Raw genomic sequence first — 14,522 nt, 5'->3', positions numbered from 1 at the left:
AGCGGCTACCAAGTACCATAGTTGTATGGTATTTAAAGGCCACAGTACGAATGCAAACTACAGATGAAGGTATACTGAACTATACCGATCCTCATTCAATTTATTTAACTTTCGGGCTCCTAGCCTAAAGGCGGTGTCACACTAGCACTTTTTCCGTCTACTTTTTCCGTCGCTTTTCAGAAAATCGACAATATTTTGGCTGCGGCCTGTCACACACACACAAACGGTGTTTCGTCGTCACTTTCCGTCGTATCTTCCCGCCAACACAATGTAAACACTAACATGGAGGCCACGCTCCGGCAAAGATACGCTGCTCTGAACGTAATACTGTGTATTAAGAAACTTAGACGAGCTAAACAAGCCAAAAAGCGTGCATGGATGCGTTCATGGTTAGTGGTAGAACCAATGCACGTAGAAGCAGGTTGAGGAGACGCGGCAAGTCTTGTGGTCTTGGTCTTGGTATGTAAACAAAGGCGGAAAATTTGCAGACGGAAACGATCCCCATCGTCTGACAAATTCATGCGAGAAGTTCATGCGGAACGTTGAAAAATAGACGGAAATCGCATTAATCGACGGAAAAAGTGCTAGTGTGACACCGCCTTAAGATCTGTCTACGTATGATTTAAAACTTTTCCAAGAGAGAGATATCACAATTTTGGATCGTTTTTGACTGCTCTTTGGGGAATGGCACCTCAGTGGGTCTTTTCTTCAATCTTTTTGTTGCCCTTCTTACATAAAAGAATCTTAGACTGATGATGACAAATGATATTCTTTACTTAATAACATTGGATGATTTACTGAAAGGTCTGAAGTACTCCATCATTCCTTTTGCCACCAGCGAAATTATGCTCTAGATCTGCGCCACACTAGTTTATTGAACTTAAAGGAGAAACCACCGCAGTCTGAAGATTCAGTTTTTCGTAGTGTTAGGCGAGTCGCCTCGAGGACAGTGACGGATGTCCCTTACGTCTCTCCTCATCTCTTCTGTAGCTCGTATTCTTGAACGTGTTTTGTTCTCTTATCGGAATTTTGTCAAAGGCCGCAAAGATGATTTGCTAGTCGAATATCTCTCTCTCTCTCTCTCTCTCTCTCTCTCTCTCTCTCTCTCTCTCTCTCTCTCTCTCTCTCTCTCTCTGTGATGTCATTGTGTGTATTATAATCAGGTGTTGTTTCTGGTTAGTTTTGGTTTCACCGTCACTTTCTGAAGGTGCTTGGCATTATGGTGAAAGCCCTAATGTTATATGAATCTTAGCTTCCATGTAATTTTCTATCACTATTTACCATTGTGATGAAAAATGCTTCTGCTCTTTCACAGGGAAAATGGTATGCGTTTTCTTTCCCTTGTCTTTTTCTTCAACAACTATTTAATTTCATCATTCCATCATTCAGTGCGTTTTCTAGTCCTTTCTCCGCCAAAAGACAGTTTCCCTCTTGTAACAAACTTCTGTGCTTGGTCATAAACATTTAGCCTTCCCAAACGTTTTAACGTCTAATTTCGTTTAGCATTCTCGAGAGGCTTTAGTACAAGTTACTAGGGTTTTCAAGTGTGTCTCCATGATTGAAGTGTCAATTTAACGAGGATTCTGTGCCACTAATGAGGAAAATTGCTCACAAGAACATGGTTAATCATTTCCATTTCATTCCTTCCTTCCTTCAGCCGGCCATACCTCTTCCTTCCACTCCAATCAGCGACGTACCATAAAAGCCTCGTTAAGACACCACGAGAAACATCGTAAAGATTGAAGTGCAATTGAAACTTCGTCAAGGCTTCATGCGAGACACTTTTCTCTTGATAATTTTTGACAGTGGATAGTGAATGCTGATAAATTAATGGTTTTCTTCTTATTTATCCTTCATCTTCCTTTCCTTTTTCCATATATTCCTTTTCTTATGCTCTACAATTTAGTAATCAAAAACAGCAACTAAAACTCCATTTGAAACCTTAATGCTTTCTGAAATATAGAGCCTGTTATGTCATGGAATCTGCTTGCGTTTATAGTTTCGAAAATATATATATATATATATATATATATATATATATATATATATATATATATATATATATATATATATTTCGAAACTATAAACGCAAGTAGATTCCATGACATAACAGGCTCTCTCTCTCTCTCTCTCTCTCTCTCTCTCTCTCTCTCTCTCTCTCTCTCTCTCTCTCTCTCTCTCTCTCTCTCTCTCTCTCTCTCTCTCTCTCTCTCTCTCTCTCTCTCTCTCTCTCTCTATATATATATATATATATATATATATGAAAACTATCTAGATGACTTTGCTTTTTGGAGATATAGATGCTGGAATTATCTAAATCTATCAATCTAAAGCGTTTACAAAGAATACGAGACAAAAGTTCATCGGATGTAATGATAAAACTCGCGTGGCAGTGACAGTGAAAATGACAGTGACACTTCATGTTCTCATCAGGGACTACACATTTCCAGGTGCCACACTGATGATGACTCCGATTTCCGTACTTAGTTAAGCTCTTAATGACGCGTTATTGCTGTTCCACCATCACTAGAATCACCCCAAAAAACATCAACAGCTCCCCATGATAACACCCACAAAAAAAAACATCAACAGCTCCCCATGATAACATCCACAAAAAAACATCAACAGCTCCCCATGATAACACCCACAAAAAACATCAACAGCTCCCCATGATAACACCCACAAAAAACATCAACAGCTCCCCATGATAACACCCACAAAAAAACATCAATAGCTCCCCATGATAACACCCACAAAATAAAAACATCAACAGCTCCCCATGATAACACCCATAAAAAAAACATCAACATCAACAGCTCCCCATGATAACACCCACAAAAAACATCAACAGCTCCCCATGATAACATCCACTAAAAACATCAACATCAACAGCTCCCCATGATAACACCCACAAAAAACATCAACAGCTCCCCATGATAACACCCACAAAAAACATCAACAGCTCCCCATGATAACATCCACTATAAAACATCAACATCAACAGCTCCCCATGATAACACCCACAAAAAAACATCAACAGCTCCCCATGATAACACCCACAAAAAAACATCAACAGCTCCCCATGATAACACCCACAAAAACATCAACAGCTCCCCATGATAACACCCACAAAAACATCAACAGCTCCCCATGATAACACCCACAAAAAAACATCAACAGCTCCCCATGATAACACCCACAAAAAACATCAACAGCTCCCCATGATAACACCCACAAAATAAAAACATCAACAGCTCCCCATGATAACACCCATAAAAAAACATCAACATCAACAGCTCCCCATGATAACACCCACAAAAAACATCAACAGCTCCCCATGATAACATCCACTAAAAACATCAACATCAACAGCTCCCCATGATAACACCCACAAAAAAACATCAACAGCTCCCCATGATAACACCCACAAAAAACATCAACAGCTCCCCATGATAACATCCACTAAAAAACATCAACATCAACAGCTCCCCATGATAACACCCACAAAAAAACATCAACAGCTCCCCATGATAACACCCACAAAAAAACATCAACAGCTCCCCATGATAACACCCACAAAAACATCAACAGCTCCCCATGATAACACCCACAAAACATCAACAGCTCCCCATGATAACACCCACAAAAACATCAACAGCTCCCCATGATAACACCCACAAAACATCAACAGCTCCCCATGATAACACCCACAAAAAAACATCAATAGCTCCCCATGATAACACCCACAAAATAAAACATCAACAGCTCCCATGATAACACCCATAAAAAACATCAACATCAACAGCTCCCCATGATAACACCCACAAAAAACATCAACAGCTCCCCATGATAACATCCACTAAAAAACATCAACATCAACAGCTCCCCATGATAACACCCACAAAAAAACATCAACAGCTCCCCATGATAACACCCACAAAAACATCAACAGCTCCCCATGATAACATCCACTATAAAACATCAACATCAACAGCTCCCCATGATAACACCCACAAAAAAACATCAACAGCTCCCCATGATAACACCCACAAAAAAACATCAACAGCTCCCCATGATAACACCCACAAAAAAACATCAACAGCTCCCCATGATAACACCCACAAAAAAACATCAACAGCTCCCCATGATAACACCCACAAAAAACATCAACAGCTCCCCATGATAACATCCACTATAAAACATCAACATCAACAGCTCCCCATGATAACACCCACAAAAAAACATCAACAGCTCCCATTGATAACACCCACAAAAAACATCAACATCAACACCTCCCCATGATAACACCCACAAAAAAACATCAACAGCTCCCCATGATAACACCCACAAAAAACATCAACAGCTCCCCATGATAACATCCACTATAAAACATCAACAGCTCCCCATGATAACACCCACAAAAAACATCAACAGCTCCCCATGATAACACCCACAAAAAACATCAACAGCTCCCCATGATAACACCCACAAAAAAACATCAACATCAACAGCTCCCTATGATAACAGCGACAATAAAACATCAACAGTTCCCTCACATCAACAGCTCCCCATGATAACACCCACAAAAAAACATCAACATCAACAGCTCCCCATGATAACAGCGACAAAAAAACATCAACAGCTCCCATTGATAACACCCACAAAAAAACATCAACATCAACAGCTCCCCATGACAACACCCACAAAAATAATACGAGAATATAAATTAAAGGGAGAAAATAACAACATACTTTAGGACATAGCGATACTTAAGAATACTATATGAATATTTACGAGAGCCTGTTAACTGGAGGGAAATAAGACAACGACTTTTCTTTGTTTTTCTTTCATTTTTTAGGGGTGACTGTGCTACGTGGCGATACCTACTCGAAGAATGCTACGTGAATGACATTGAGGCTCTTGTCGGTTGGTGATCCCTCTCGCTTGACCGACGTGAATGCTCTTAAGTATAGGGTATGAGATGATAGCCCAGCAGGAGTCAAGTGGCATTTGATTCTCTGATGTCGCAGTATGTATATTGGAGTGAATTGAGAGAGAGAGAGAGAGAGAGAGAGAGAGAGAGAGAGAGAGAGAGAGAGAGAGAGAGAGAGAGTCCAAGTGTGCGTGTGTACGTGCGTGTTATAAAAGATCAAAGGAGCAGCATCACCAGGTACGAATGAGGAAAGAATCATCACGTTACCCTCATCACCTTATCCTGTAGGCGTCTATAGCGAGCCCTCACTCACTCTGTAAGTACATCCGCCTTCCTACGTGCTGTCTTAATTTTCACGCCTCTCTCGCAATTTACCTTGAGCCGTCCAACCTTGTGTGTGTGTGTGTGTGTGTGTGTGTGTGTGTGTGTGTGTGTGTGTGTGTGTGAAGAGTTAGTAAACAAAATTTCAAGTATAATAGACATTTTTTTTATATATACGGATGTGTTTAAGTAACATTCCAAGTAGAGTAATTAATTGTTTGAACTTTTGTCAAAATTTTCACACTGCGGAATCTATTTTACATACTATAATACAAAAAATAAATGGCTGAAAAGTCGCAAATACTTATGAAGGAAGAAAATAAAAATATTTAGTAATGACGGTCGAGAACAGTCCCGGAATACACGAGACAAGAAGGAAACAAGGAAGGAAAAAAGTATATTGCGTATAATGGGAAAGAGAGAACAGCTTCGCCAGTACGCCACGGTAACTTTAGTCTAAGGATCTCGAAGAACTGAAGGCCCACCCAATATTCTCTTCTCTTTGCTCACTCAGTAATTGCGAGGGTCAGATGTTAAGTGCCTGTTGAAGGGACGAACGTAGACTAACAGAGGGGAGGCGAGAGAGGTGGTGATGGATGCTTTGCTGCTTATTAGCGTTCATATTCGTTAACGTTTCGGCATTTCATCTTGTCAATTTTTGATAGGTTCGGTTTTTTCGAGGTTATTATTGTGGGGCTAAAGGGCGTTTTTTTAATTTTTTATTTATTTATTCGAGGGACAATTTAACAAGGATCCAACATGACTTTTTTTTGTGATGTAATAATGATACAGCTGATTCTTCACCGTCAGTAGGGAAAGGGAAAATCATAAGAACCACGCTAATGATTTCTACAGCCTTTAAAAACAGAATGAGAGTACGAAAAAAGATTTATGAGAATTTGAGGAAATGGGATGAAAGGACAAAAAAAAGTTTGCAAGTACGGGCATTTTCATGAAAAGATTTAAGAGACGGCTACGTGTTTGTTGACAGAGAGACTCAAACAGAAACACGTCATCGCTGAGTCTTATCATGTCACAGGAAATCAGCAAGTGACGTATTGATGAGTGAAAAGTGAAGTACACATAGCGCACTGCATTCAACCCTTTAATCTTTGTCTTTTGTTTATTTTGTAGAGAGAGAGAGAGAGAGAGAGAGAGAGAGAGAGAGAGAGAGAGAGAGAGTGAATAGGTCCAATCAATCGCCAATGAGGGGTGGGGAGGCATACATGATGGGTCCCGCCACTTCCCTCACTCGCCAGCAATCTTTCCATGGCAGGCAATGCGGGGCTCAGGCATCCACGCAGCCTGGACACTCATTCTCTCCTGGAAGTACCTGGCGTAACAAAGGCGTAATGGATCAGTTTGTTGCAGCCTGATACACGATTCAGAGATACTCCTCCATCCTTAAGATAACTTGCGCAACAAATAGTACATTATGATGCAGGAAAGGAACGGTCCATGCTGGCGACTCAGTGGAAGAATTGTGGGATGGTGTGTGGGTATAAGCGCGTGGTATAATGATAGTGGGTGAGGGGAGATGCTGAAGTTAGTTAATTGGGGGCGAAGTTACAGTCTAAACTACTCCCTCTATTGTCAAGGTCTGGTAAGGGTAATAAAATTTTAAGGAGTAATTCTACCTACATAGACGTAATTGTAGACGCCTACGTGTTACGCTTCTACAGTTACGTAAATGGAAGGGCCACGTGCTTTCTCCGCCAGAGGGGCACGCGACAGACGGGGAGGTTGCGTTTAGAGAACACATTGAATATTTGCTGTGTTGTGATGCTGGTGCAGAACACAATCCCGGAGCAGCGAGCTTATCTTATTTTCTGCGCATCAAAGAGAAAATAAGAGGAAAGGGATTTAGAATCTCCTTTGTATGTGACAAAATGGGATGTCTTATGAGAGCTGTTCCGTGAGCAGCGAACAGCGACCGAACTGCAACATAGCGTTCAGGCAGGAAGCCAGTGAAAAAGTGGTCATGAAGTAATCTGCGAGCGGCCAATAGACACTCACCTGTTTTGCCGGTGTGACAGATCTTCCTTCAGCTGGTGACCGAAAGTATCGTGGCGGACGAAGGAGCTGTCTGAGTCAGAGGTGTCAGGTGTGTGCTGGGTGCGTGGCCATCTGGTCTGCACAGGAGGCGCCTTCATTCCTGCCCACCCTGCGCTGCCCTCCATTAACGTGGGATTTCTGCTGCGGTCCCACTGGGCATTGGCAGGCCTCAGGTGAGCTCTGTTCATTGCGAAACCAAAGCCAGTGCCCTGTGAATTGAAGCCGTGGCTCCTTGCTTCCCAGGTGTGCTGACGGGGTATGAATGGCCCGGGCGTGACAGCGGGAGTGGCCATGCTGGGAATGCCTCGTGAGTGCTGGTGCAGCTGGTCATAGGTAGAAGGAGAACTGCTGAAGCCACCGGGTGATGGCAAGCTGCTGCTGCTGCTACTGCCGCTAAAGTGCTGCGAGGGCTGCTGGGGTGTCTCGGAGCTCCTGTGGGGGATAACTTAGCCATTAGTACAGTTACTAACTAATAAAAGGTGATCTTATGGAGCTTGAAAATTTGAAGGGTATTTGAAATATAGTGGGTAGGAAATCTGATTCCATGTCTGTCGAATCATCAACACCACCACCACCACCACTACTTTTGCTCATTTCCATTTCTCCTCCAGCTTTTCTCCTTCTCTCCTCCTCCTCTTCCTCAAAAGGTCTGTTGCTGTTTGGCTTTCCTTTGTATTCCTTTGTATTCCTCCTTTTGTAAGACTCATAGCCATGCGATGTAAACTAGACTTGCGTGTTAGAAATATAACCGTATTTAGATGATGATGATGATGATGACGACGACGACGACGTAGACGGACTTACTTAATGGGAGGGCTGAAAACGATGGCTGTCGGGTGCATGAAGGCTGCGCGGGAGCCCCTGAATTTGACACTCTTGTTGTTGTTGTTGTTGCTGTTGTTGTTCTCCTGTAAATGTATATATTGTGATAATTTATACTACTACTACTACTACTACTACTACTACTACTACTACTACTACTACTACTACTACTACGACGACGACGACTACTACTACTACTACTACTACTACTACTACTACTACTACTACTACTACTACTACTACTACTACTACGACGACGACGACGACGACGACAACGACGAGGACGAGGACTACTACTACCACCACCACCACCACCACACTACTACCACTACCACCACCACCACCACCACCACTACCACCACCACCACCACCACCACCACCACCACCACCACCACCACCACTACCACCACTACTACTACTACTACTACTACTACTACTACTACTACTACTACTACTACTTTTCTTTTATGTTATGGCCTGTAGTGCTTGTAGGTATATCTTGAAGAGTATGGGGAGCGCTGTCCAGCTTCCACCCATTAGCGGCGCAGACAATTTTATTTATAGTGGTACCCATATTAGGGTCCATATTACCTACTCAAGCACATCTTTTGTGAAAGGCAATTACACCACCTAGAACCTGGGTATCATGGTGACATGTAGGTAACTTTAAACCACTCGACAAATGAGAAGTTTCAAGGCGGTACGTGGTAGGATTCGCATCTACGCATGGACGTCTGCCCGATCCCACGCTCACCACCTTATCCACCATACTACTACTACTACTACTACTACTACTACTACTACTACTACTACTACTACTACTACTACTACTACTACTACTACTACTACTACTGTTTATCCTTTTTCCCTAATTTGCCGCACATGCCAGTTCAATAGTTTCATGGTTAGCACACATGGCTCACAACCCAGAGTTTGAATCCCTGGTCTCAACTCCTCCCCACACACCAACCTTTGTTCTCCTAGCATTGAAGGAGTATGAGAAGTAACCAAAGGAGTTGTATGGCCTTGTAATGCGGCAGTCCCGTCCAGACGTCTTAGTTATTGACTTTATTTACTTATTAATTTATTTTCTTATGCGATAGGAAGACCAGACAAGGACAAAAAAAAAAAAAGTGACTAAAATTAACAAATGGAAATAAGAAATATGATAAAATGAATAAGTGAAAAATAAATGAATATAATAAAACAATTTCATTACTTTAAAACAAAGAGAAAAGGAGAATTACAAGGTCTAAGAGAGAGAGAGAGAGAGAGAGAGAGAGAGAGAGAGAGAGAGAGAGAGAGAGAGAGTAGATCTAAGAGAGGCCAATTCAGCATAGCGAGATTGTCTTAACCCCGCAAACTATGCACTCACGTCTGGGGAGGCCTTGGTTCGTAACGACGCATCCTCAAACATTTCGGCGTCTGATTTTCGCATCTTACGACGAACATTGTTGCTGGTTATTGGAGGTTTTCACGAACACTTTCATAATTATAGTGATAGTTTAAATTGAGTCATGTGGTCTCCTAAAGAAAATCGGTATCTATGAGAACCAAATTACTCATCCCATTGTAACGTTATGAATAGAATAAAACATCCTTGAGAATATGACTAATCTTCTCTTTTTAGCTTGAGGAATAAGAACAACATCCATGAAAACTTATTACTCATCTCTTTTGGCTTCAAGTATACAAACATAAGACAACTAAGCGGCTAAGAATACGGTCGATTTGACTTGGAAATGAACTCATGTAGGATGGTAAAAATGTCGCGATGTCAGTTCTATACAAGGGACCTCTCTACTTAGTGTATGGAGTGTGCGCTGTGTGTATGAGGGAGGGGAGGAGGGAGGAACACCCACACAGCATTATTAAACAAGAGACTCAAGGGTTATTTTGTTTCATCAACTCTAATCCGCTTGTCTCCAATCTCTCTCGAAACCTCTTACTTTGTCATGTCCCAGTCGAGGTTCATGGTCGTTCGTGATCCGCTATAAAAACTTCTCTTGTATCTCTTCTCTGCTTCTGAATCGCCTCTCTCTCTCTCTCTCTAATGTTTGCTGCTGTGCGTAGTCATTTCTTTTCTAGTGGCTGTGTCAGTCTTATGAATATGGTATAGCTTTTAATGTTCGAACATGGGGTAAAGTTATTTGATGATTTTATTAAGTTCTGTGGTGGCTTTCTTGCAATCAGAGTTATGTGATGTGCTTAGTAATATTATGAATCTAAATGTCTCAAGCGTCCCGCAATGCCCAATTACAATGAATGATTTTTTCCCCAAAGACCACACATATTCTAAGATTAAGCTATATTCTCTTTCTTTTGTTTCTCAGTGCTGTTTGGTTCCGTTATTGTGGCGACTTTAAGATAATCCTTAATTTTTTCATTCCCTTAAATGATAAGAGCATAAAAACTTGAGAAAACAAAGAAAACTGCGAGAATCCACCATGCCTACCCGTGGCAGCCCCTGTACAAAACACACTTGCTTATTCTCATAACTGAATATTCTGCCTTCCTGTTTTGTGCTATTCCTGTCTTCCATTGATGGAGCGTCGCGTTAACCTAGGAGCTAAAAATGCGTTGCGTGGAAAGATCATAGTGATGTGTTGTGGATGGAACCTATCGAGCTATCCAGTCATTCTTATCCGCGTTTCCCTGATTCCCTGGTTAGTGAGAACGGGTGTGTGGCAGGCTTTGGATATGGTTAAGCTCAGCATTTCTCCTGGGGCGCCACTAACCGGTGGGCGGCGGGGTCACATATGGTGGAGTGCGTTTCTAAGTTATGGCACTCTTTACGTCAGTCACGCTCCTCATAAAGTTAGTAAATTAATTTTAGACGCTTCGCTTTGCCACTTAAATTTTGTGAGTTGTTTTTAACTTATTTTTACAGTTGTGGTTTAACTCATATTTTTCGTAATGATGTTTTCTCGCCGAGAAATTGTATGCAGTCATTAAGTGTGAGTATCCAGAGTCTTTGTGCGTGGATAGAATAGTAGTATCTTTTAACAGACGCACCGCCAGTCATGTTTCTGTGGTGGGCTGTATCATTTAGTGCGAAATGGATCTCGAGTAGAAAAACACACATGTGATGTGAAACCTTATAAGTATTTCATATACCTAAGAAGAAGAAGAAGAAGAAGAAGAAGAAGAAAAACAACTTAACTCAGCGTCTTGAAGCAATTTTTTACAATTCAGGAAACTTTGTGCCGCATACACTTGACCGCATTGTTGTCGTTCAGTAAGGTGGAGGAAGGAGGAGGAAGAGGAGGAGAAGGAGGGTGGTGGTTCCCGATGACCGCGAGGCACAAATCTTTGGCCTTGGAATCATTGTTGAGTTTCACAGCACACACTTCCTGGTGGAGGAGGCTACTGCTTTGTTCACGCCCTAGGGATCCTACGCGGGTCTGCATAAGATGGCTATTCTGGTCAAGACTTACTGAAGGCTCCCTCTGTCTGACGAGTGGGGGCTAACCTCACACCCGATATTGGTGACCCTTGCGGATCTAGCGAGTCATTCAACCGTGCCCCAGCGTCAGTGATATAAGGAGTGTGCAGTACAGGGTCAATTGCTGCCTCTCGTGTTGTTGACCAGTGACCGATAGCGGGGCGGTGCTGCAGCGTGAACCATCATGCGCTGCGCCCAGGACTCCGCGACCCGTGAGTGGGAGGGAGGAAGGCACGGAAAGGGATGACGGAAAGGAAGAACACAGAGGAACATAAAGGAAGAGCAAATAGATCTGTTTTTACGTGGTTATCCGTTGGTATCTAGCGAAGGAAAGTTTTGAAGAAAAGGAAGAGCATAAAGGAAAGCAAAAGAAGGAAAAATGGTATAAGATCTATTTTTCTTTACGTGACTATTATACTGCTATGCGAGTGGGATAGAAGGCCGAGAAACGAAGGAAAAAGAAGGAGGAGCACAAAGGAACACGAATGAAGAACAACATATAGATGTGTTGTGCCATACGTGGCTGTCGCATGATAATCCACGCTGTCTAATAGAAAGAAAAGTAAGGAATATAGGAGAGTAAAGAAGAGAGAGAGAGAGAGAGAGAGAGAGAGAGAGAGAGAGAGAGAGAGAGAGAGAGAGAGAGAGACCTATCAAACCTGTCCTCATACTCACCAGTGCAAGAGAGGGCTGGCGTGCGGCGAAAGCTTGTGTTCCATCTAGCAGCAGCAGCAGGAGCAACATCACCACCGCCAGCAGGAAGCAGCCTTTTGACATAGGCGGCCCAGACTTCCCGTGGCCTGCCCCTCCCCGCACCGCCATTACGTTCACGACTTCTTCTTCACCTTCTGACAGGACCCCTTCTGTGCATCGCTTGACTCCCGTGGCCTCTTGATTTGACCAGTATCGTTTTCTCTGTTTCTTTCTTATTCTTTTTTATTCTTTTTTATCCTGATATGTTTTTGTTTTTCTCTGGTGTGTTTGTTGTAGTGTTTGTTTTGTTTGGTGTTGCTTGTTTCCTGCTCGGCTTCCTTTTCTTCTTCTTCTTCTTCTGCTTGATTTTTTAAGGTATTGTTGTTGTTCTTGTGGTTGATGTTGTTGTTGTTGTTGTTGTTGTTGTTGTTAGTGGTGGTTGATGGTGGCGGTGATGTAAACAGTGAAAACGCGCTTCTGTAATAAAGAAAAAAAGTCAGAGAGAGAGAGAGAGAGAGAGAGAGAGAGAGAGAGAGAGAGAGAGAGAGAGAGAGAGAGAGAGAGAGAGTTATAGTACATGCATTCAAAGGACAGACTGACTTACACACACACACACACACACACACACACACACACACACACACACACACACACACACACACACACACACACACACACACACACACACACACACACACACACAGTCGAAGAAGCAAACACTGACTGTCCCACTTATGAGTACACACGTGTTTTCCCTGCGTGATTCTCATGTTGTTTTAGTAAATTGTTTATCTTTGCAAATTACACTTCGTCATAAGTTGGCGGCGCACACACACACACACACACACACACACACACACACACACACACACACACACACACACACACACACACACACACACACACACACACACAACTTTATAAATAGCCTTTAATACTCCTTTACAATTCTTACTTTAGACTAGATAGTGTAGCTTATCACAAACACCCACGCAAAGGCTAGTCTGTAAAGTGTTGTTAGTTGTTCCTCCTTTGTGAATCCCTTGATGTATTCGAGTATTACATAGTATACTACATTAGTTCTCACAGACAGCCTCGGGTGTATTATCATTTGTTTTTACTTTGTATTCCCTTAATTCCTTTGTGTTGGGTACTTTTCATGCATTGGATTTGAGTTAGGATTGGGTTAGGAACGCTGAGATAGAAGGAAGGAAGGGTGGAAAGACGGAAAGAAGAAAAACAAGGAAGGAGGAAGGAAGGAAGGAAGGAAGGAAGGAAGGAAGGAAGGAAGGAAGGAAGGAAGGAAAAGAGTAATGCTAAAAAAAGAAAGAAGGTGATAGGACATAAGGAAGGAAGGAGAGAAAAAAAAGGAAGGAAGGATGGAAAGAGGAGCATAAGAAACTAAAAAAAGAAGGAAAAAAGGCATAAGGAAGGAAAGAAAGGATAGAAGGAAAGAAATAAAGAATGGAATAGGACATGAAAAAAAATGGAAAGAAGGAAGGAAGGAAAGAAGGACATAAGGAAACAAAGATAGAATGAAAAAGGCACAAGGAAGGAAGGAACGACGGAAAGAAGAGAATAAGAAAGGAAAGGAAGAAGGAAATAAAACATGAAGTAAAAGGAAGAGAAGATAAACTAAAAGAAAAGAAAAAAAAGACACAAGGAAGAAAGGAAAGAAGGAACCGAGGAAAGGAAGGAAGGGAGGCCATAAGATCAGAGTATATGGGAAACCGTAAGAATTTGATAGGCTTACACGTGGCTGTTCCTGTACAAGACACACCTATAAACACACCACGTATCATCCCAACCATCAATAACTCTTCCTTTAAACAGTTTAGGCCTATTGTGAAACTTTATCTTTTATTCAAGTGTCCTGGTTTTTAGCTATTTTGGTGCATTTGTTTATTTATTTACTTGTATACTTATCTGTATTGTCTTACTAAAGCTTAATCCTTCATTCAAGTGTCGGGGAATGTTTAAGTTAATTTTGGAAGCGCGTGAGTTTTTTCTTTTACCTTGAGCTCAACCAAACGGAACTGCGTGTTTTCTGTCGGTGTGCGTTGTGTTTTTATTCGTCTTTTCCGTCTCCGGGTTAGAGAGAGAGAGAGAGAGAGAGAGAGAGAGAGAGAGAGAGAGAGAGAGAGAGAGAGTGAAAAGGGAAGAGTAAAGGAAGGAAAGAGAGAGGAAAAAATGGTGTGGGTGCGGCTTAAGAGCAGAGCCGTGTTGTGCATCTCACTGTAATAACAAGGTGTG

At 42.0% G+C, this 14,522-nt stretch overlaps 1 protein-coding gene across 1 annotated transcript in view; it reads right to left on the bottom strand.

The window, feature by feature from the left end:
* Positions 1 to 14,522, bottom strand: part of LOC123520519 — a 35,463-nt gene that overhangs the window by 4,679 nt on the left and 16,262 nt on the right. Inside the window, exons 2-4 of the mRNA XM_045282843.1 lie at positions 12,252 to 12,746; positions 8,114 to 8,217; positions 7,271 to 7,741 (exon numbers count right to left, since the gene is read on the bottom strand). Of these exons, the coding sequence (XP_045138778.1) occupies positions 7,271 to 7,741; positions 8,114 to 8,217; positions 12,252 to 12,398 (722 nt within the window). The 5' untranslated portion in view covers positions 12,399 to 12,746. The remainder of the gene's footprint in view (positions 1 to 7,270; positions 7,742 to 8,113; positions 8,218 to 12,251; positions 12,747 to 14,522) is intronic.

The sequence above is a fragment of the Portunus trituberculatus genome, chromosome 47, assembly GCF_017591435.1.
Source record: "Portunus trituberculatus isolate SZX2019 chromosome 47, ASM1759143v1, whole genome shotgun sequence".
NCBI lineage: Eukaryota > Metazoa > Arthropoda > Malacostraca > Decapoda > Portunidae > Portunus > Portunus trituberculatus.
The sequence above is the reverse complement of the archived record's forward strand: the minus strand, read 5'-3'. Positions and strand labels throughout refer to the sequence as shown.